Raw genomic sequence first — 22668 nt, 5'->3', positions numbered from 1 at the left:
TCGAAAATATTACATAGCAGCTACATATTACATATCATGTGCTACTATTGCTCCCAATATTTTTTCAGATATTGTAATTGATGCAAACCTGCCCTCTAGCGGCGTATTAAAGAACGTCACCAGTACGCTAAAGTGCAAAAATTAAACTCCATCACGATGGTGACCAGAAGCTTGGCATAAATCCAGAAAAAGAGGGACTACGTCACATATTTAACCAATTCAAGCAGTAAAGATATTATACCTTTTTGAGTTAGTTTAATAACTTCTTTATTTTCATGTGCAATTGATACCTTTAAAAATGATTTTTTTGTTGTTTCCACTTGCAGTTGACTGAAAAAAATCGTCCCAATTCCTCAGATAACAAATCAACCGAATTATCGCTCACCTGTTTTCTCGGTTTGGTCATGTGACATATGCAAGCCCAGCCATGATTGGTTGTTACCTGAGCACATGTGATGTCATTATTAGTTGACAGCAGAGCAGTAAATTGATAAAATATGAACTTTTTCTTGCTAAAATCTGCTAAATAGGAAAATGACTCATTTAAACAATTTTAGCAAATACATCTAAATAGAAAGCATTAATATTTTGAAAGTCTGCCATCATGATGACAATGTCGGGGAATATACATGCTGTGTGTCATTTAAATCATCATATAAGGCTTCCATTGTTCTCTTTAATGCAAAGTAAACTGAAATACAACATGATTGGAAACACCATAAATTAACAACAGGGCATCATTTTTATTTTTAGTTTAAATTTAATATATTTCAACTTAAAATGACTCTTTTTACAAATTCCATTGGACGGGCTTTTGTCTGTGCCCCGGAAAAAAAAATATATATATACACAACTAAAGAACACAACAAATAATTGTACACTGTGTAGACAGCGAAGTTCCAGCTTTGACTTGAATTTGATGAATGTATATTTTCAGTGAATACTAAAAGTCCACAATTGAAAACACACACAGAACTCCCCCCCATAAAAAAATGTCTGTAACCCCTGATGTCAAATATTTAACAAAGAGCAGCTGGCACAACCTGCCAGCGCGGCAGACGCGACAATGTGCCTTTTTTTTTTTTTTTTTAACTAGTGATGTGTCAGTGAAGCTTCACAATGCTTCATTAAGCTACTTTTGTATTTTTTTTTAACTCTTCTAGATGGCACTTTGTTCAACATGGCACTGGAACCACAATAACTTGCCAGCTCTTAAAAACAACAGCGCTATCTAGAGGAGTTTAAAAAAAAAATCATTCACAACTGGTTCATGAAACACCTTGAAGCTTTATTTTCCCATCACCAATTATTTGTGTGAAATATAAAAATATATGGAACTTCAATATAATCTATAATGGAAGAAGTTAATTTCAGTGTGCTTTTATAAGAATGTGAAAATAAAACACTTTTTTTTTGTTTTGACTTGGCGATGTTTTAAAATAAATGATGACTTTAAAGGTTTGGGGGAAAGTCTCATTTTCTGGTTGCATGCTGGTACTGCATCTAAAACTTTTTTTTTGGCAATCAATCCTGAGGTACAAATTACAAAGCAGACAATCAAAAAGGCAGCCATTACCTCCCCAAAACAAAAATACATTTGGGTCGGTTTCATAAGTGATGGAAAAAAAAAAAAGGAAGCCTCGCGAAACACTTGTGATATTTCTTTGCTGCTCTAGATGGCACTGTTGGCTTAAAGGTGCAGTAGAAATGGAGGACATATCCACTGAACTAGCACTTATCTTTAAACCCAATAGCAACACCTTGAGGAGTAAAAGAAAATATCACCAGTACATCACGAGGCTTCATTTTTCCAAGGATTGGTCAATGATTATTGTCTAACACCGTCAATAATCGACTGGAGGTGGCGGTCAAAAAAGCTTTGTCGCTACTACAGTAAAGACAGCAGGAAAAAGAAAGGAGAGCAGGAAAAACATTTGCAATATAAGTAATTGGAACTTCAAAATTAATTAGATGAAAACAAAAAAAAGCTTAAAGCACTTCTCACAGTGAAGCTGCGACTAACACTGTATCAAGTACTGGTCATTTTTCAAAATGTGAAACACACTCTACAAGTACTCAGTTGAAGGGTTGACACTGATACCAAGTACAGATACCACTCACAAAGAATGACAGACAAGCAAAAAGAGTGACCGAACTATTCCAATGAATATGGCATATATATATATATATATATATATATATATATATATATATATATATATATATATATATATATATATGAGTTGGCCTAATCTGTCAAAAAATTAATTCATTACTTCAGTTTCAATGTTTTCTTTCCTTCAATTGAAAAATGTCACAGGTTCCAGATACAAAAGTGTTAAGGCCTTCAGGATATCCAATGCTATTAAAAAAAATAAATAGTCATTTCTGGCGGAATGTATGAAAATACTTTGTGTTCATTTACGCTTGAGCTCAAAAGTGAATAAAAGTTGTTTCTTAGCCAGCAATTAGATACGGACACAAGCGCGCGTGACCACACCCGCACACAGTCACACACACACATCAAGTCAAAATATACTTCCAAATTATATCGAAGTGCATGAATAGGCTGATATTTGTTAAACTAATTATTAAGGAAGTATACAGTGTATTTTACCGCACATGGAAAATTTGCCATCACAGTAAAATAAGTCTCCATTTGGTCCGGTCTGGAGAGGACCTAAAGGTGTTGGAAACAAAGAAATACAACAACTTGGAATTACAATCTGAGCTGTTTCTGTTCCATTGACACAAGTGATGGGGGAAACGAAGCCTCATGAAACACAAGCATCTCACAAGTCTTAATCTTCTCATTAAACCACAAGCATCTCACAAATGACTCATGAGGCTTCATTTTACCATCACTATTTGTACAGCAAATAAGTACAGCACATTCCCTCCTGAAAAAAAAAATAAACAAAAAACGTTTTTTTTAATATTCACAAGTTGCTGCTGCTTCTTAGCCATCCGCTTCGTCACCCTGGCCTTTCTCAGGGTTGGAAGATCCTTCGAAGCGTTGGGAGGCGAGGATGGCTTGATGAGTCATGCTCTTCCTCGCAACGTCGCTTTTCCTCCACAGAGTGATTTCCTGCAACATCACAAGTTTTTTTTTTAACTCATTCAACCCCAAAGACATATTTCTACATTTTATAAGAGTCTAAAACAATCAATCCCAGGTACTTTTTAAGGTTTGCCTATATGAGGGTCTAAAAAGGTTTGGACTAAACGAATCAATTAGTTTAGTTGCCTAAAGTAATCATTACTTTAGAGACCTTAAGTAATTACTTTAATACCTAAAATAATTGATTACTTCCTAATACAATGATGACTTTAGTACACTTTAGTTTTGCCAAATATTTACTTCACCAGTGGACAAGCACGAGTGCAGTAGCTGGAAAAGTGAGAAAATGATGTCATGAAGCCCTGTAATTTTTTCTTTCTCCTGTAGATGGTGCTCTAGGGTTGAAAATAAAGGCAAGTGAAATGGAAATACATTACATTTTCACTGCATCTTTGAACCGAGTGCCATCTAGAGGAGCAACATTCTTTTAAAAGTGCTTCATGAGGCTTGATTTTCCCCATCTTCAAGTATTTGTACCTGCTGTTTGAAATATCGTCTTTCCTCCTCGTCAACGAGGACCAGGTTGAGGTAGTAGCGAACTGAAAACTTCTTGTTAATGTCCCTCATGGTTGGTGTTATCTCGTAGCCTGCCAGGAACAACCTGATGGGGATGGACTCTCCTGCAGAAATCAAAGGCAGACACTGTCTGAATGAAGCTTCACAAACCACTTTTGATACTTATTTGTCTCCTCTAGATGGCACTCTTGATTTCAAGATGCAATGTAAGTTGAATGTTTTTCCATTGCACTTGTCTTTAACATTAAACCAAGAGCACTATCTAAAGGAGTACAAAAAAAAACAAAAAAACACATGAAGATTCATTTTCCCATCACGAGCAGACATCACTTAAATAGCAGCGCAGGTCATTATTTACTAGCTAAGGGAAAATGAAGACTCATGAAGCACTTGTGATATTTTTTTCTAGTGCAGATGGTGCTCTTGGTTTAAAGATAAAGGCCTGTGAAATGCAAAAGTATTCCATTACAACTGCATCTTAAAATCAAGAGTGCCATCTAGAGGCTTCATTTCCCCATCACAATTACATTACTTTTTTACGATATATTACTTTCCAATTACCTCGGACTGGTGCGCCATCCATGATCTCATACTTGGCGATGGTATCGTTCTCGTGGTAGACGTTTGGCCCGGTGCCAGTTGTTTCTCGCTTGATGATGTCAATTTCCATATGCTTGATTTTAATTCGCACAAGCAAAAAGTAAATCTTGCCTACGATGACATCTTTTAGGTGATACCTGCAAAGCAAATGGTCACCCTTTATCACAAAAAACCTGACACTTTCCCAACCATCCACATTATGAAGGAAACTATCATACTTGGATTTATTGTACTCAAACTCAATGTGCAGACAGTCCTCGATGCCTACTTCCATCTTGATGGAGGAGTTGATCTCAGGGAAAGTGCTGAGGGTATGAACCACAATGTCCACCTCTTTGATGATGTCACTCAGTCTGCGGCTGATTGTGGCTCTCAGAAAATAGCTGAAAAACAAACACATACTCTTTAAATGGAATGCAGTAGATTCACGGAAAACATTTTCTAATTTTCCATCGTCAAAAAATGATACCCTAAGAATAAATCAGGGCACACTCACAACTAGTGATGGACAAATGAAGCTTCATGAAGCGCTTGTGATATTTTTAACTCGTCAAGATGGCACTCTGGATTTAAAGACTCAGTAGAAAGTTAATACATTTCAACTGCACCTCTAGAAGAGTCAAAACACATCACAAGTGCTTCATGAAGCTTCACTTTCTCATCACTTGCTTCAGCCCTATGTTGAATAAGAGAGTGCCATCTAGGAGAATTAAAAACACAACAGCTTCATGGAGCATCTTGAATCTTCATTAAAAAAAAAAAAAAATTCAAGTTATCACATTTAAACACATACAAACCATGTATTCAATTACCAGTATTTGCTCAATTGACTCAGAATATGGTTTTGGTCCAGTCTCTCTTATTAATTACTCGACCATTTTACCGTTCCTATCAAAAATAATTGCCAAAACACCCAAAGCCGTCAAATAAAGCTCACCGTAATTTGACATTCTGGCCAGTGTACGCCTCATAGGGCTTTTCCACATGTGTGAACTCAAAGTCATATGTCTGCGACTGCATGAGCTCTCCTGGCCGTGCCAAGTCTTTCACCAGAGACACAAACTCATGGTGGTTACCTCTGTCGTAGTAGAGTTCTGAAAGACATGAATTAATACAGTCAGAGAGCATCTTTGTACATTCTACAGGATTTTGTGCAACTTTTTCATTCATTTTTTGACAAGAGAAACCTGCTTAGGTTTGTTTTCATGTGAGAACGCAGGTTATTTGTCTTGACAATGGTTTCCAACTTTGATCACTTTTTTCCTGCCTGATAAAGAAATGCAGAATAATAAAATATAATTTGCTATAGCATCAACAGTCAAAAATATCTAGCAAGTATAAATACCTTGGGAGGGAAGGTGGATACCACTTGTGATAACCTAATAAATGTCATCACGTTCTAAATAAAACTTATGTTCTGCATATTAAATGTCTGTGGCAGTTGTGAATTACACGTGAAGATAACTTTAATGAGCTATATGCAGACAAGTAACCCTTGAAGGCCAGGATCATTGTGAAACTCCTGCAGAGCTCGCTGAGGGGTTAATCATTTAAATGTGTTGAAACTAGGCCTGAAAGAGTAAACCTCCAAAGTTAAAAATAAATCTGTTTTGTGAAATTTTACTGGGCTTTTAATGTTTTACTTAGATAACTAGGTCAAATTAATCTATAGATTATCTATAGTCTTAAAACATGTATTTAACTATTGAAAAACATGTTATCGTTCAAAATTATTTATTAATATATTCACTATCTTGAGCTTTGTGAACATCACATGACTTAACTTAGAAAACAGGTGAGCTGTGATTGGTTGGTACATGAGCGACTGTGATGTCATTTTCAGGGGACAGCAAGTGATAAAAAAATCTGCTCCCCCCCAGAGATGGGTTAAAATGGGCAGATTCCGTTGCTTAATTAAACTCCATAATATTAATCAGGATGTCGTGTTTGGACTAGTGGGTGCCCATAGAACATACTGTAAATAAACGCTTTGAGTTGGCTTCCATCTTAAAAGCAATACAGTGTTAAATAATCATGCTCTTGATAGGACAAATTATTTAAAAAACCATCATATTTTATGAAACTAAAACCACTAGTATTTACTTGGTATTGATCAAAACACAAACGTCAAGTATCGTATCGTTTACATTCTGAATTTTAATCTTATTTTCGCGACCACGTCCTACCGGAAGTAAGTAGACATCCTGTTTCCGAGGAATCCTGGGAAATGAAGTCTGAGTCGACCCATAGCGACTTGAACTTTCGGACAGCGAGGTATGCTGCGCCAATTGATTTTTAGGCTTTTGAACAAAAATTTTAAAAAAAGTGAACGAAAAGTCAACGCTCTATTGCGACGCGGAGAAGCAAAAGAAAGCGATTTACCGAACGCTCACGCAGATTACTGGAGATGCGTTCAAGAGCTACTCAAACAGTGAGGAATCTCAAAAGTCAATGGAAATACTCAATTCAATGCACCAAAGAGTAACGTCTAATCCGTGATATGTTTTGCAGCGGGAGCATGGGATACTCCTGGGATATTCTATATAATGTGGAATGTACCCATTAAAAAACGAAAGTACTTGGTGTGTATATTCACAATAAATTCGCTACGTTCCTTCTCATCTCGTGATATGATCGCGATGACGGTTAGCCAATGGCTGTTGTGTCAGCTGACCTGCAAGCTACTATCCGTCACGAGACTTGACGTTTATGCACGCTTTTGAAAGCAATTACAGACGCTTACAGGAGACATTAGTGCTAGGGGACTTGCCGGTGTTCATTTTAATTTAATTTTATTTTTTACAATCGTTTCATGCTAAGTGTGTGAGCGATAGCTCGCGTCTTGGCAGACTTCGCCGAAAGTGGCGTTCCGCGTAGGATTGTTGCAGGCCCACGTCAGTCGCTTACCTATTTGGCCAATAAACTCGATTTTGATTCCGTTGTGCTCCAGCCTCTTGCCAGGATACTTGAGGTTGACGTTGACTTTGCCCGATACCGTTTCGCCGTCGTAGAAGAGGAAATATTTGTCCTTCCTACCGTCCTCGCTTTTATGCTCAGCTTTCTTCCTTGTTTCGGCATCATTGAGAACTATATCGATGTCCGCACTTTGACCAAACCCAAAAAAGTTCATCCTTGATGGGCAGTTTTTTTCTCTGCCGTGAATGGAACCTGTAAAACTTGACAGGGGCGGAAAAACTGAGAATTGTTTCTTCGAATAGTACAAGTAGCTTCGCAGTTAGTTGACCACCCGTGAGTTCAACTGACCAACTGCGCATGCGTCAACAATCATGCAGCGTCTTTTACACGAGTCTTTCTCATTATTTGTTTCCTTAAACTAATGAAACACAAAATATATTAAACGTGTTGCTTTGTGATACAAGAGGAGAGATGATTTTAATTGATTATTTAATGCCCTGAATTTTGCCTTGCAGGATGAGCTGCAGTGTATCAGGGCTGTAACTTTTCGAATAACAAAACATATTTTAACAAACAAAAAATAGCCAAGCGCTCCGATACAGATTGCTTATCTCACACAAGAAACAAAATAAACAAGTAAATAATAGAAATAACTACATTTGTCAACTTGCGTGAGATACACACACGCACTACTTGGTCTATGTATTTTGTCGACACTTCGAGTTTGAATATTCATTCGAATGCATTGATTGAGCCGTACATTTTCTAATCATTTCCATGACTATTTCAAAGATGAACACTTTTAACAACAATAGATGCTCCTAACTCTTGGTGTAAATGTAAACTAAATTTTGTTAAAACCGGTTTCCTTTCCTTATTACGGATCCCACTGCATTTGCATTTTTAATTTGCAAATCAGATTTTCAGGCACGCTTGCACTGTTTCACATTAAAATATGAAGGTCCTGGTAATGCTTTTTTTGTGTTCAATAAGACAATTTCGCATTGTTTATGAGGGACGTCACATTCAATATTGGAACTGAAGGCCGATGTGTAATTGCAGAGTAGCGCCTGTAGAGGTCCAACTTTAACAGTGAATGAATCACATGCATGCCCTGAAAGCGTTTTTTCCTTGAAGTATTCATTGCCAGAACGTACCCCATTAAAAAAAAAAAAAATCTCACGTGTATTATATCACACTTTGCACGTGTCATTTCATCGTTATTGTAATTTTGTTTGATGTCTCAGCAGCATGTCCCAGTGAGGTAAAATTTCCAAGTTGCAAGAAAGAGCCCTACAGTTGTTGAGCGAGGTTGTTATTATTTATGATGGGACGCAAGCAGCTGGACACATCTTGTCAATGTGTCAGTTCGTCATGTCATGCTGGAAGATTTTGTAAATAGGTTTCATCCTTGTGTCAAGTGTGATTTTCTCTCATCAGTTTTCCCCTCTTCGCTTGCAGTTCCACTCACGCTATTCCAGTGCTTCTAATTTATATTTTGCAAAATCGCCCTAGGAAAAAGAAATCCTTTCACACCTCTGTACTTATCTATAAAACTTGTATAAACCTAACACTGCCTCTTTTTTTTATTAACACTAACAAAAGAAAAAACAATCTAAATCAATTTTTGAACAACTGTTAACTACTTTTTCATACAGTGTTTACCCAGGTTACAGCTTAGTCTAAATCAGAAAAAAACAACCAAGTCCATCTAAGTGCCTGAAGGAAAAAAAAAAAGATACCAATCCTTATTTTATTGCAATTACACTTCCCATGGTGTGGTGGCCAGCAGGAATTTTGACAACATTTATGTAAAAAGTCCCACACCGCCCCATCCGTGACAAAGTCTCAAAGCGATCTCCCCTGAGCTGAATAAAATAGCTGCTTAATTAATATTCCAAAAACACAATGTTAATCAGAATGCAGTGTTTAAATAAGTGGGGCTGCATAGAATATGTTAATATAAAGAAAACATTGACGTGACTTCTCTTTGAGGGTGGTGCACCTGATTCATTTCACGGTCCTACTTGAATAACAGATTAACATGTATTATGCAGTACAGTTCAAATGCATGCGAGCAGAATTAGAGGTAGATCTATTTTTAGATATTCAATTTACTCAGCATTGAAGTGTGCAGTGGACACTGCAACCATCTCAGATGTCAGAAAGGATATTGACAAACTGACAATGGATGCAGCTCTGCAATACATTCGTGAGTGAGGATAGTGATGCATACTGTAAAAAAAACAAAAAAGAACGTAGAAGCTGCACAGATTCATTGTCAATAATCTGTTGGGTTCTATTCCATTTATAGGGATTTTCGAGTAAAGTTTTTGTTGTTTGTACGTCAAGGGCACGTCAATCTTATCAAGCAGACTTCCACAATGATTCCACTTTTGAGGAAGGACCTGATTTGATTTTACAGTGCTTTGAATGCTGTCTGAGAAGAAGGCCAGGAGAGCTCTGGGAAGAATCATATATAGTGCTTGTCAGACGAGGCCAATATGAGTGGGCCCATAGTCTATAACAGCACTATAAATCACAGTGCTGAAAAATGGTGGTGACCATTTTATAGAGAGCTTGGAATATACTACTGGAACCAGTAATAGGAGAGACCATTTCATTTGGAATTTCAAATTCAAAACGTGCTTTTCAAATAGCATATGCAAAATTTCAAAATGTATCTTGGAAATTCTAGAAAAAAATACTCGCTTTACAGCACTAATTGCAACGTGTTTGTGATAGTTTACTTGATTGTTTTACTTGCATTCACATTTCACTTTATTTTCGTCTCTTTGGATAGATAGCAGACGCTCCTCTGCGTCAGGGGTTTGCGAAGGTTGGAAATCTCAGTCAAGATGAGTTCCAGTCCCTCCCTCCACCCCCCAACTCTACTCTGGACTCCACTGAACTCAGCATAAGGCCACTGCAGTAAAACAAAAACAAAAAGCTTGCCACATCGTTTCAACTATAAATTCTTGGCAACTTGACTGATGCTTTCGGTAGCTATGGAAACCGACTAGAATACATCCCGCCCCGTTTCCAGCCCCCCTTTCTTCTTCTTCTACTACGCTCTCTCTCTCTTTCTCGCGCTCACACACACACACACACACCCACACACCCTCCCTCTGTCAATCCGATGCCAAATCAGTTTAGGCTACTTTGCGCATGTACTGCCGGTCAAAGCGAGCACAGCATCGACTCCAAGATGGCGAAAGCACGTCTGGCTTGCCTCCTGACTCTCCTCTCAACTCACTGTAAGTCCAAACGAATCAATTCAACGCGCTCACATTTGTTCCGTTTCGTCACCGAGAAGCCCGTCAGTGAAGTAAAGCTACTTCTGACTCGGTTTTGGTCGCGCTTTCTTTTCAACGGTGGACCTAAAAGAGATCCGATCTTTGAAGGTTCGTTCAACGCTAAAACTCATACGAGACGGACGAGAAGCTTTTTATTCAAGAAAAGACCGACTGACTTTTTTTCCCCTGTAAATATAGTCGCCATTTTGGTACAATTCCCAAAAATATGTAAGCAAGCTTGTTTACGCAGCTTTGATCAGTTCGACCAAGCCATCGTTTTACTCAAATGATCATATTATCGCGTCCCATCTTTCGCTTTGCACGAACGCAAACGCCGTTGCCACTTCTAGCGTGCGCACCCCCATCACGTTTTGCTGACTTTTTACAAAAAAAAAAAAAAAAAGTTTCCGTCTTTTAAGTTCAAAGGATGTCTCGGCGCTGGTAAATTAAACATGATTCGCGGACGTGCCGTTAACTATTTAGCGTGGCTTTGGGGCCGCGGCGATGTTGGAAGTAGTGATGCGAGATAACTTAAGTAAAGTTGGCAAGATATTGGCAGATTCGGACTTTCGCGATCAATACCTCTCAGACAAAACGTCGTCGAAACACCAAAGTCGCCTTTATACCTCCTTCATAACACGGACTACCAGCTACAATGTCAAAAAAAGACATTTGTAAAATATTTAAACCGTTTCTTTCGGTGAAAAGACGCAATTGATCTCTATGAGCAGCAGAGGCTGGGTGAGCGCGCAAGGGACCGTCTGCAAAATACTAGATGAGGAGGGGGAAAAAACAATAACGCCACATTTTGTGATTATGAATTCAACGAACACATCAAAGACATTAACATAATCATATTGAGACAGTGCTTTTGGATAAAAAAAAGCGTTTGTTTAATTTTGGACAATGTTTGTACTTAAAAATCATTAATAAACTGAATATCCATCTATAGCTCCAATATTGTTTAATATAAGGAGTCCAAAATCACTGGGCACATTCATGACATTTTCATGATCACACTACAACACTCGTTTTTTAAATAAATTATTTTGATAAATTTGGGGGATTTATTTTAAATGCTTGTTAATCATTTATACCCTCAAATGAATCAGTGGCTCCCCTTTTTGAGTTGGGGTAAACACTCCTAAATCACTACACCATCAATGAAGTACTCCCAATTATCCAACAACTGCTGGTTTTCTAATAAATTCCTTTGCCTAATTTTAAGAATTTTTTTAAATGCATATTGACCATAATTTGCCAATATATTGATCAATAGCTCTGCTGTTGGTTGAGTTAGAGACTCCAAAATTACCACACAAATCAGTGACATCCCTCCCCTTATGCTACATCCTCTGGTTTTCAAATAAATCCCTCTGCCCAATTTTAAGGATTTTATTTATGATTATTGATCAATATTTAACCATATATTGATCAATAGTTCTGCTGTTGGTTGTGTTAGGGACTCCAAAATCACCACACACATCAGTGGCATCCCTCCCCTTAGGCTACATTTACTGATTTTGAAATAAAGCCCTCTTCCTATTTTTAAGAATTTTTTTAAATTTATTGATCAATATGTATCAATATATTGATCAATAGCTCTGCTGTTGGTTGGGTTAGGGACTCCAAAATGACCACACACATCAGTGGCATCCCTACCCTTAGGCTACATTCTCTGGTTTTTAAATAAATCTCTTTGCCTAATTTTAAGGAATATTTTATCATTATTGATCAATATTTACCCATAAATTGATCAATAACTCGGCTGTTGATAGATTTAGGGACTCCAAAATCACCAAACACATCAGTGACATCCCTTCCCTTATGCTACATCCTCTGGATTTCAAATAAATCCCTTTGCTTGATTTTAAGGAATATTTTATCATTATTGATCAATATTTAACCATATATTGATCAATAGCTCTGCTGTTGGTTGGGTTAGGGATTCCAAAATCACCACACACATCAGTGACATCTTTCTTCTTACGCTACATTGCCTGGTTTTCAAATAAGTCCCTCTGCCTAATTTTAAGGATTTTTTTATGATTACTGATCAATATATACACATATATTGATCAATAGCTCTGAGTTTGGTAGGGTTAAAGACTCCAAAGTCACCCCAAACATCAGTGACATCCCTCCCCTTATGCTACATCCTCTGGTTTTCAAATAAATCCCTCTGCCTAATTTTAAGGATTTTATTTATGATTATTGATCAATATTTAACCATATATTGATCAATAGCTCTGCTGTTGGTTGTGTTAGGGACTCCAAAATCACCACACACATCAGTGACATCCCTCCCCTTAGGCTACATTTACTGATTTTGAAATAAAGCCCTCTTCCTATTTTTAAGAATTTTTTTTAATTTATTGATCAATATGTATCAATATATTGATCAATAGCTCTGCTGTTGGTTGTGTTAGGGACTCCAAAATGACTGCACACATCAGTGACACCCCTCCCCCTATGCTACATTCGCTGGTTTTCTAATAAATCCCTCTGCCAAATTTTAAGGATTTTATTTATGATTATTGATCAATATTTAACCATATATTGATCAATAGCTCTGCTGTTGGTTGGGTTAGGGACTCCAAAATCACCACACACATCAGTGGCATCCTTACCCTTAGGCTACATTCTCTGGTTTTCAAATAATTCCCTTTGCCTAATTTTAAGGAATATTTTGTCATTATTGATCAATATTTACCCATATATTGATCAATAGCTCGGCTGTTAATTGGGTTAGGGACTCCAAAATCACCACACACATCAGTGACACCCCTCCCCCTATGCTACATTCGCTGGTTTTCTAATAAATCCCTCTGCCAAATTTTAAGGATTTTTTTATGATTACTGATCAATATTTACCAATATATTGATCAATAGCTCTGAGTTTGGTTGCGTTAAAGACTCCAAAATCACCCCAAACATCAGTGACATCCCTCCCCTTATGCTACATCCTCTGGTTTTCAAAAAAATCCCTCTGCCTAATTTTAAGGATTTTATTTATGATTATTGATCAATATTTAACCATATATTGATCAATAGCTCTGCTGTTGGTTGGGTTAGGGACTCCAAAATCACCACACACATCAGTGGCATCCTTACCCTTAGGCTACATTCTCTGGTTTTCAAATAATTCCCTTTGCCTAATTTTAAGGAATATTGTGTCATTATTGATCAATATTTACCCATATATTGATCAATAGCTCGGCTGTTAATTGGGTTAGGGACTCCAAAATCACCACACACATCAGTGACACCCCTCCCCCTATGCTACATTCGCTGGTTTTCTAATAAATCCCTCTGCCAAATTTTAAGGATTTTTTTATGATTACTGATCAATATTTACCAATATATTGATCAATAGCTCTGAGTTTGGTTGCGTTAAAGACTCCAAAATCACCCCACACATCAGTGACATCCCTCCCCTTATGCTACATCCTCTTGTTTTCAAATAAATCCCTCTGCCTAATTTTAAGGATTTTTTTATGATTATTGATCAATAATTAACCATATATTGATCAATAGCTCTGCTGTTGGTTGGGCTAGGGACTACAAAATCACCACACACATCAGTGGCATCCCTCCCATTAGGCTACATTTCCTGGTTTTGAAAATAGACCCTCTGCCTAATTTTAAGGAATATTTTATCATTATTGGTCAATATTTACCCATATATTGATCAATAGCTCTGCTGTTGGTTGGGTTAGGGACTCCAAAGTCACCCCACACATCAATGACATCCCTCTCCTTATGCTACATTCTCTGGTTTTCAAATAAATCCCTCTGCCTAATTTTAAGGATTTTTTTATGATTATTGATCAATATGTATCAATATATTGATCAATAACTTTGCTGTTAGTTGAGTTAGAGACTCCAAATTCCCCAAAAACATCAATGACATTCCTCCCTTCATGCTACATTCTTTGGTTTTCAAATAAATCCCTCTGCCTATTTTTAAGGATTTTTTTTTTTATTAATATTGAGCAATATTTACTCATATACTGATCAATAGCTTTGCTGTTGGTTGGGTTAGGGACTCCAAAATCACCAAACACATCGGTGGTATCCCACCCCTTTATGCTACATTCCCCGGTTTTAAGATTAATCTCTTTGTCTAATTTTAAGGAATTATTTACTATTATTGATCAATATTTACTAATATATTGATCAATAGCTCTGAGTTTGGTGGGGTAAGGGACCCCAAAATCATCACACACATCAGTGACACCCCTCCCCTTATGCTACATTCTTTGGTTTTCAAATAAATCCCTCTGCCTAATTTTAAGAGTTTTATTTATGATTATTGATCAATATTTACCCATCCTTAAAATCCTTAAAATTAGGCAGAGGGATTTATTTGAAAACCAGAGGTTGTAGCATAAGAGTAGGGATGTCACTAATGTGTTTTGTGATTTTGGAGTCCCTAACCCAACCAACAGCAGAGCTATTGATCAATATATGGGTAAATATTGATCAATAATGATAAAATATTCCTTAAAATTAGGCAAAGGGATTTATTTGAAAACCAGAGGATGTAGCATAAGAGGAGTGATGTCACTAATGTGTTAGGTGAGTTTGGAGTCCCTAACCCAATCAACAACAGAGCTATTGATCAATATATGGATAAATATTGATCAATAACCATAAAAAAAATCCTTAAAACTTGGAAAAGAGATTTATTTGAAAACCAGAGAATGTAGCATAAGGGGAAGGTTGTCACCGAGTTGTGTGGTGTTTTTGGAATCTCTAACCCAACCAACAGCAGAGCTATTGATCAATATATGGGTAATTATTGATCAAGAATCATAAAAAAATCCTTAAAATTAGGCAGAGGGATTTTTTTGTAAACCAGAGGATGTAGCATAAGGGGAGGGATGTCGCTGATGTGTGGGGTGACTTTGGAGTCCCTAACCCAACCAACAGCAGAGCTATTGATCAATATATGGGTAAATATTGATCAATAACAATAAAAAATTCCTTAAAATTAGGCAGAGGGATTTTTTTTGAAAACCAGAAATTGTAGCCTAAGGGTAAGGATGCCACTAATGTGTTTGGTGATTTTGGAATCCCTAACCCAATCAACAGCAGAGCTATTGATCAATATATGGGTAATTATTGATCAATAATCATAAAAAAATCCTTAAAATTAGGCAGAGGGATTTATTTGTAAACCAGAGGATGTAGCATAAGGGGATGGATGTCACTGATGTGTGGGGTGACTTTGGAGTCCCTAACCCAACCAACAGCAGAGCTATTGATCAATATATGGGTAAATATTGATCAATAATGATCAAATATTCCTTAAAATTAGGCAGAGGGACTTATTTCAAAACCAGGAAATGTAGCCTCATGGGAGGGATGCCACTGATGTGTGTGGTGATTTTGTAGTCCCTAACCCAACCAACAGCAGAGCTATTGATCAATATATGGGTAATTATTGATCAATAATCATAAAAAAATCTTTAAAATTAGGCAGAGGGATATATTTGAAAACCAGAGGATGTAGCATAAGGAGAGGGATGTCATCGATGTGTGTGGTGATTTTGGAATCCCTAACCCAACCAAACTCAGAGCTATTGATCAATATATGTGTAAATATTGATCAATAGTCATAAAAAAAATCCTTAAAATTAGGCAGAGGGTATTATTTGAAATCCAGAGAATGTAGCCTAAGGGGAGGTAAGCCACTGTTGTGTGCCGTGATTTTGGAGTCTCTAACCCAACCAACAGCAGAGCTATTGATCAATGTATTGATAAATATTGATCAATAAACAAAAAAAATCCTTAAAATTAGGCAGAGGGATTTATTTGAAAACCAGAGGATGTAGCATAAGGGTAGGGATGTCCCTAATGTGTTTGGTGAGTTTGGAGTCCCTAACCCAATCAACAGCAGAGCTATTGATCAATATATGGGTAAATATTGATCAATAATCATAAAACAATCCTTAAAATTAGGCAGAGGGATTTATTTGAAAACCAGAGGATGTAGCATCAGGGTAGGGATGAACCTAATGTGTTTGGTGAGTTTGGAGTCCCTAACCCAATCAACAGCAGAGCTATTGATCAATATATGGGTAAATATTGATCAATAATCATAAAAAAATCCTTAAAATTAGGCAGAGGGATTTATTTGAAAACCAGAGGTTGTAGCATAAGGGTAGGGATGTCACTAATGTGTTTGGTGAGTTTGGAGTCCCTAACCCAATCAACAGCAGAGCTATTGATCAATATATGGGTAATTATTGATCAATAACTATAAAAAAATTCCTTAAAATTAGGCAGAGGGCTTTATTTGAAAACCAGAGGATGTAGCCTAAGGGTAAGGATGCCACTGATGTGTGTGGTGATTTTGGAGTCCCTAACCCAACCAACAGCAGAGCTATTGATCAATATATGGGTCATTATTGATCAATAATCATTAAAAAATCCTTAAAATTAGGCAGAGGGATTTATTTGAAAACCAGAGGTTGTAGCATAAGGGTAGGAATGTCACTAATGTGTTTGGTGAGTTTGGAGTCCCTAACCCAATCAACAGCAGAGCTATTGATCAATATATGGGTAATTATTGATCAATAACTATAAAAAATTCCTTAAAATTAGGCAGAGGGCTTTATTTGAAAACCAGAGGATGTAGCCTAAGGGTAAGGATGCCACTGATGTGTGTGGTGATTTTGGAGTCCCTAACCCAACCAACAGCAGAGCTATTGATCAATATATGGGTAATTATTGATCAATAATCATAAAAAACATCCTTAAAATTAGGCAGAGGGATTTTTTTGAAAACCAGAGGATGTAGCATAAGGGGAGGGGTGTCACTGATGTGTGGGGTGACTTTGGAGTCTTTAACCCAACCAAACTCAGAGCTATTGATCAACATATTGGTAAATATTGATCAGTAATCATAAAAAAATCCTTAAAATTTTGCAGAGGGATTTATTTGAAAACCAAAGAATGTAGCATAAGGCGTGGGGTGTCACTGTTGTCTGTGGTGATTTTGGAGTCCCTAACTCAACCAACAGCAGAGCTATTGATCAATATATTGGTAAATTATGGTCAATATGCATTTAAAAAATCCTTAAAATTAGGCAAAGGAATTTATTAGAAAACCAGCAGTTGTTGCATAATTGGGAGTACTTCATTGATGGTTGTAGTGATTTAGGAGGGTTTACCCCAACTCAAAAAGGGGAGCCACTGATTCTTTTTGAGGGTATAAATGATTAACAAGCATTTAAAATAAAGCCCCAAAATTTATCAAAATAATTCATTTAAAAAACGAGTGTTGTAGTGCGATCATGAAAATGTCATGAATGCCCAGTGATTTTGGACTCCTTATATTAAACAATATTGGAGCTATAGATGAATATACAGTTTATTAATGATTTTTAAGTACACAAATTATCCAAAATTAAACAAACGCTTTTTTTATTCAAAAGCACTGTCCCAATATGATTATGTTAATGTCTTTGATTTGTTCGTTGAATTCATAATCACAAATTGTGGCGTTATTGTTTTTTTCCCCCTCCTCATCTAGTAATTTGCAGACTGTCCCTTGCGCGCTCGCCCAGCCTCTGCTGCTCATAGAGCTCAATTGCGTCTTTTCACCGAAAGAAACGGTTTAAATATTTTACAAATGTCTTTTTTTGACATTGTAGCTGGTAGTCTGTGTTACGAAGGAGGCATAAAGGCGACTTTGGTGTTTCGACGACGTTTTATCTGAGAGGTATTGATCGCGAAAGTCCGAATCTGCCAATATCTTGCCAACTTTACTTAAGTTGCGAGATAACGGTTTTTTCCTGCCGGCTGAATAAAGCAGGCTGTCCGCGGGAGGAGTCGGGCCAAGTGTCCTTTGCCCTCCCCTTCGTCCATGCGAACTCTTTCAAAATGGCCCAACAGAATTGTTGGCTACGTTATCGCGGTTCGATCTGCACGCAGCTGCGAGCGATGAACACACACCTGTGGAGGCGAGCGCCAACTTTATCGATCGCTCTCCATCGACTAGTTTTGGAAATGGAACCTTATATTCCCAGTATCCTCGCGCTTTTTGCAATCATTTAATCACAGCCATTTTACCAAAAGAAAAGCCCTTCTGTACGAGGCATTTTGTGGATTTTAACGGATCTTTGAAGGCACACAGGATATTGTGTTTTATGGCTGTGAAAACGTTGGACCCAAGGAAAGATTTTCACCTTTCATCCTTTACCCATTTTCTACTTTTAGTAATCAGCATTAGAGCATCCAATTTTTAATTAACTAGAGGCCTGAGTGGGACCAACTAGCATGAGGACGCTCCAGGGATAATTCACGTGTATAAACGGTTTAATTCTTAATTCCAGTGCAGCCTTTTTGAAACGTTTTGTTTCTTTTGTTTTTGAGTCATTTTCCAGGAAGCTGAACATTAAGGGCGTGCAGGGAGTTGACTTGTTTCTGAGTTCAAAGATATGATAGACATTAAAGGTGTGGGTAGCTTGCTGTGCATAACTTGCAAGAAAACAGAACAAAACAAATATTTTGGAATGTATTTATTGTATAACCTGAGCCTATGGGGGTGTTTGTTAGTCAGTACTTTTGATAGTGTTTCCCTCAAGTAAATGGTGACAGGGCATGGCAGGAGCACAATTGACATTTTCAGAGGGGGCAGTGAGCTGGTAAAGATTTAAGAATTTCTTTTGTCTTGCTTGGACAGGGGCTTAGCCATGTGCTCGACTGGCTCTGAGCCAGCATTGCCTGTGTCTTTGGAAACACAATTAATCTGGCTAGATTGAAGCTGCTAAAGGCTATGATGGGAAGTACTATTATTCATGCTACACCGTGATAATGCCACTTATTGAAATGCATTATTTTTTGGAGGGGAGTCACTCTGCTTCAAATGTTGTTTTCATTTGGATGGCATTCCTTTCAGGCCACATAGATGTGTTTGCTGTAAAAGATTTATTTACAGTTTTGGTTGATTAATAAGAAAATTCAAAAACACAAAAACAACAACACATTTAAATTCAATGGTAAACATTTATAGGTTTTGCATAACTTGCTTAAAGGAATTGTCCAATTATTTTGCCATTTTTGGCAGTAAAAGCCAACGTTCTATTCTGTAAGTTTGATAAATTATTTTTCAAGTACAATTTATATCTTTAAAAACATTGTTTTTGGCTCAATAACAACCACTCATCAAATCTTGAATTTTTAAAACCACAAATCAATCAAATTAATTTGTTTTATTGCCTCGCTTGCGCCTTTAAGTTAGACGTTGCAAATGCTTTCTGCTATCCTCTTAATGGTCACACAGCCTAAGCTATTCCAAGTGAAGGCCAAAGCCAATGTGACTGAACATAGCTGCAAATATCATCCCAGTCATCTGTCAACTGAGCAGAAGACACAGGACATTGTTATTTTTAAGTGCGCATGCTTACAGCAGACTTTCCAATCCGAGCTAATGGAATGCATTAACTTTTTACCTTGTTGGCTTCATCTGGCCAGTTCCGCTTGCGTTATTCCAAAGAAAAGCATCTGTAGATTGTAGAGCTTCAACGCTCCTTGCCAAGAGTGGCGTTAAAAGAGTCGGACGCCGGAAGATGCCTGAAATGGATGGATATTGATCAAATGTGAACTTTGAGGACACTATGTTGACTCTTTTTATAGGAAACGCCTCAATGCATCAGATCGATTTCACGTTGTCTCAAATTTGATCACTATTGAACATTTTTATAATGATAACATTGGTTATTCCGTCAAATCACTGAATAATCGGATTGGTGTTTTTTGGTTTGCCTTAGTGAATCAAACAACAAATAAACTATCGAACGAGTGATCAACAATGTCGTTTTGAAACTGATTTAGTTACTGGTTGGGTCAATATTTTCTAAGTAAAAAGCAGATGTTTGCAAATGTCTAATTTTGATCAAATATAAAAGATAACCGGTTTCACGAAAGACTACAGAAATCACAGAATTTGAACCATTTAAAGTTAAAAAAATGGCGCTAAACGACACACAAAGGTGTATTTTTACATCAAGAATCCAAACATTTAATCCTTGGAATTTACTTATATATTTTCCTCAAGTTTTATCACAAAGGAAGGTCTAAAGTAGCCAGCAGTGAATACGTTAAAATAGTTGTCGATTAATCTGTTAATCCAAACGATCAATCTCAACAACTCTACATTTGACACTATCTTTGTTTTCACTCACCAATAATCTCTAAATCCATTTGGAGCCATCTCTTTATCACAACGATAAGATAAGTGAGGGAGCTGTCCATTAGATGCTTGTTGGCATGTTTTCCGCTGATAAGCCATCTCGTCACTCATCAGAGATTTGAAGCCTCTCACACCTACATAACCGCGGTTCTCGTCATCATGCCGCTACACAAGCGCACCCTGAAAACATTTGTCCAAAATAAAGCCGACGATCTTCTCATTGTTTGGCATGTGTGGTGCAGCCGTTTGGCGAGACAGGAGCCAATATCCCTTAAGATAACTGCTGATGGTTGCTCCCCGAGGAGCCGTATGTTGTCAGATGTTTCCTGACCCGCCCAAAGCTCACGGGCAAATGTTTGGAGGACAGTCTGAATGGCACGTAATGTCTGTTATGGGCAAGTCAAATGCGGTCCAACATTTCAAGTATATCTGTGGTGCTGAGAAAAATAGATGTAGGGACGCACAAATGTTCAACCCTTACAACCATGTGTGTCGTTATTCTATCTCAATCGGTCTCACAGTTTTCCAGAGGATTGAAGGACCTTTGATCAGTAATGGCTTAAGCTGTCAAACTTAATCGATTATGAAATTAATCGACTGTTTTTATAATGTAAGCAGGGCTATTGTTTAACTTAAAATTGTCCAAATCTTCTGATTTTACCTTCTCAGCTGTAATTATTCTCACATTTCTGTAGTCTTTGATGAATTCACACTGATTTGTGTTTTGTATTTTTTGTATTTTTAATATTTTAACTAAAACATTTGCAAACGTCTGCTTTTACTTGTGAAATCAAAGAACGAAGCGGTAACTGAATCATCAAAAGGCAAGTAGAACATTGAATTGTTGGATTTTTCCAATAAATGATGACAAATGAGCAGTAATTGGTTAATAAACGTAATTGGAGAAACATAGTTATGTATACACTTTAACCCTTGTGTAGTATTTTGATTGTTTTTTGGGGCATTTTCTCCAACATTATTCTCACAGTATTTTTAGCCGATGGATGTGATAACTAAATTGTCGTACCGTTTTGAACTTTGGCATGTTGTCACCATCGGGGTGACATTTCAGCTCCTTAGTGCCTCTTTTCAATGCTTTCTCTTTGATGTGAAATACTCAAATACTAAAATACTGCAAAACGGTTCATGCAAAATGGAATTGTATCTGACTATTCAATTAATCGATGAAATAGTTGATGTAATAATCAATTCTAAAAATATCCGATGGGGCAGCTCCAGTAATGACAGCAAAATTGTGAGACCTACTCAGATTACTCACAAAATGAGCAAGAGAATGACACGCCTTGTATAGGAGAAAATATAAGGAAGGATCAGCTAGCTGTCAACAAGGTCTTGCCTTGTCTCTACAAATAATTTCCTCAACATCTTTTAAGTTTGAAACCGCGAAACAAACACTTTGGTATCCTTATTTCTTTTTGTTCGTGAGCGCCACGGGTACACTTGAAAAGTAAACAGACAAGCGATATCAGGCAGCAGGCAAACAAAGAAGTCCCTTGATGCTCTGGATTTTGTTTGTTACAAGTCAGGAGTTATTCATATCAGAAACAGCGGAGTGAGAGTCAGCTCTGGCATATTGACATTTCGCTCTCGGCTCAGATGTCACAGCGAGAAAGGAAAGATTTTTGGGGGGACTTATCATCTCAGAGTACTGCTCGCTCACAAAGTCGCTGATTGATGATTTGTGACTGAACTCATAAACTCCCTTACCGGCCGTCGTAAACGGTGTTCTTTTGTGGCCGGACCACAGTATAAAGTCAATGTGGCGCACGGCCGCTTATTCGGGAATTGTCTGAAACAGCTGAGCGGGAGTGGGTGGAGGTGTTTCAAGCAAGCAGGCGTCACCAGAAATATCTACAGCGTCCCTCCCAAAACTGCGGGCCCATGCAAGCAAATGTAACATTCCAAATAGAAAACACATGGAGCCTCCTCCGTTATGTGTAACAATCTCAGCCACCTGTTTGCTTGAAAGATAAAAGGCAGCCTTGTGGATGAGC

General features: G+C 37.4%; 2 protein-coding genes and 1 long non-coding RNA gene across 4 annotated transcripts in view; 1 reads left to right on the top strand and 2 right to left on the bottom strand.

Annotated features, from left to right (window-relative positions):
* Window positions 1–656: 656 nt before the first annotated feature.
* On the bottom strand, window positions 657–7523 carry LOC148408672 (vacuolar protein sorting-associated protein 26B-like). 2 transcript variants are annotated; one of them, XM_088441472.1, is made up of 7 exons: window positions 7145–7523; window positions 5175–5331; window positions 4456–4620; window positions 4199–4374; window positions 3599–3741; window positions 2944–3088; window positions 657–2680 (listed from the first exon to the last, which is right to left on the bottom strand). In XM_088441472.1, exons 1-6 carry the CDS (start codon window positions 7365–7367, stop codon window positions 2960–2962), a joined length of 993 nt encoding a protein of 330 aa, XP_088297598.1. In that variant the 5' UTR covers window positions 7368–7523; the 3' UTR covers window positions 657–2680; window positions 2944–2959. The 2 variants fall into 2 exon arrangements, with proteins under 2 accessions (XP_088297598.1, XP_088297597.1); XM_088441471.1 differs by having other exon boundaries at window positions 657–3088; window positions 7145–7522.
* A 2734-nt stretch (window positions 7524–10257) lies between these two features.
* Window positions 10258–22668, top strand: part of jam3b (junctional adhesion molecule 3b) — a 39935-nt gene continuing 27524 nt past the window's right edge. The window contains exon 1 of the mRNA XM_088441463.1: window positions 10258–10410. Within this exon, the coding sequence (XP_088297589.1) occupies window positions 10293–10410 (118 nt within the window). The 5' untranslated portion in view covers window positions 10258–10292. The remainder of the gene's footprint in view (window positions 10411–22668) is intronic.
* On the bottom strand, window positions 19454–20965 carry LOC148408671 (uncharacterized). Its single transcript, XR_015868630.1, has 2 exons — window positions 20646–20965; window positions 19454–20034 (listed from the first exon to the last, which is right to left on the bottom strand). It is a non-coding gene; the product is annotated as an uncharacterized LOC148408671 (long non-coding RNA).

Source organism: Hippichthys cyanospilos, chromosome 18, assembly GCF_059441005.1.
Source record: "Hippichthys cyanospilos isolate Australia breed blue-spotted pipefish chromosome 18, RoL_Hcya_1.0, whole genome shotgun sequence".
NCBI lineage: Eukaryota > Metazoa > Chordata > Actinopteri > Syngnathiformes > Syngnathidae > Hippichthys > Hippichthys cyanospilos.
Note: the sequence above shows the minus strand (reverse complement) of the source record. Positions and strands in the feature narration are given on the sequence as shown.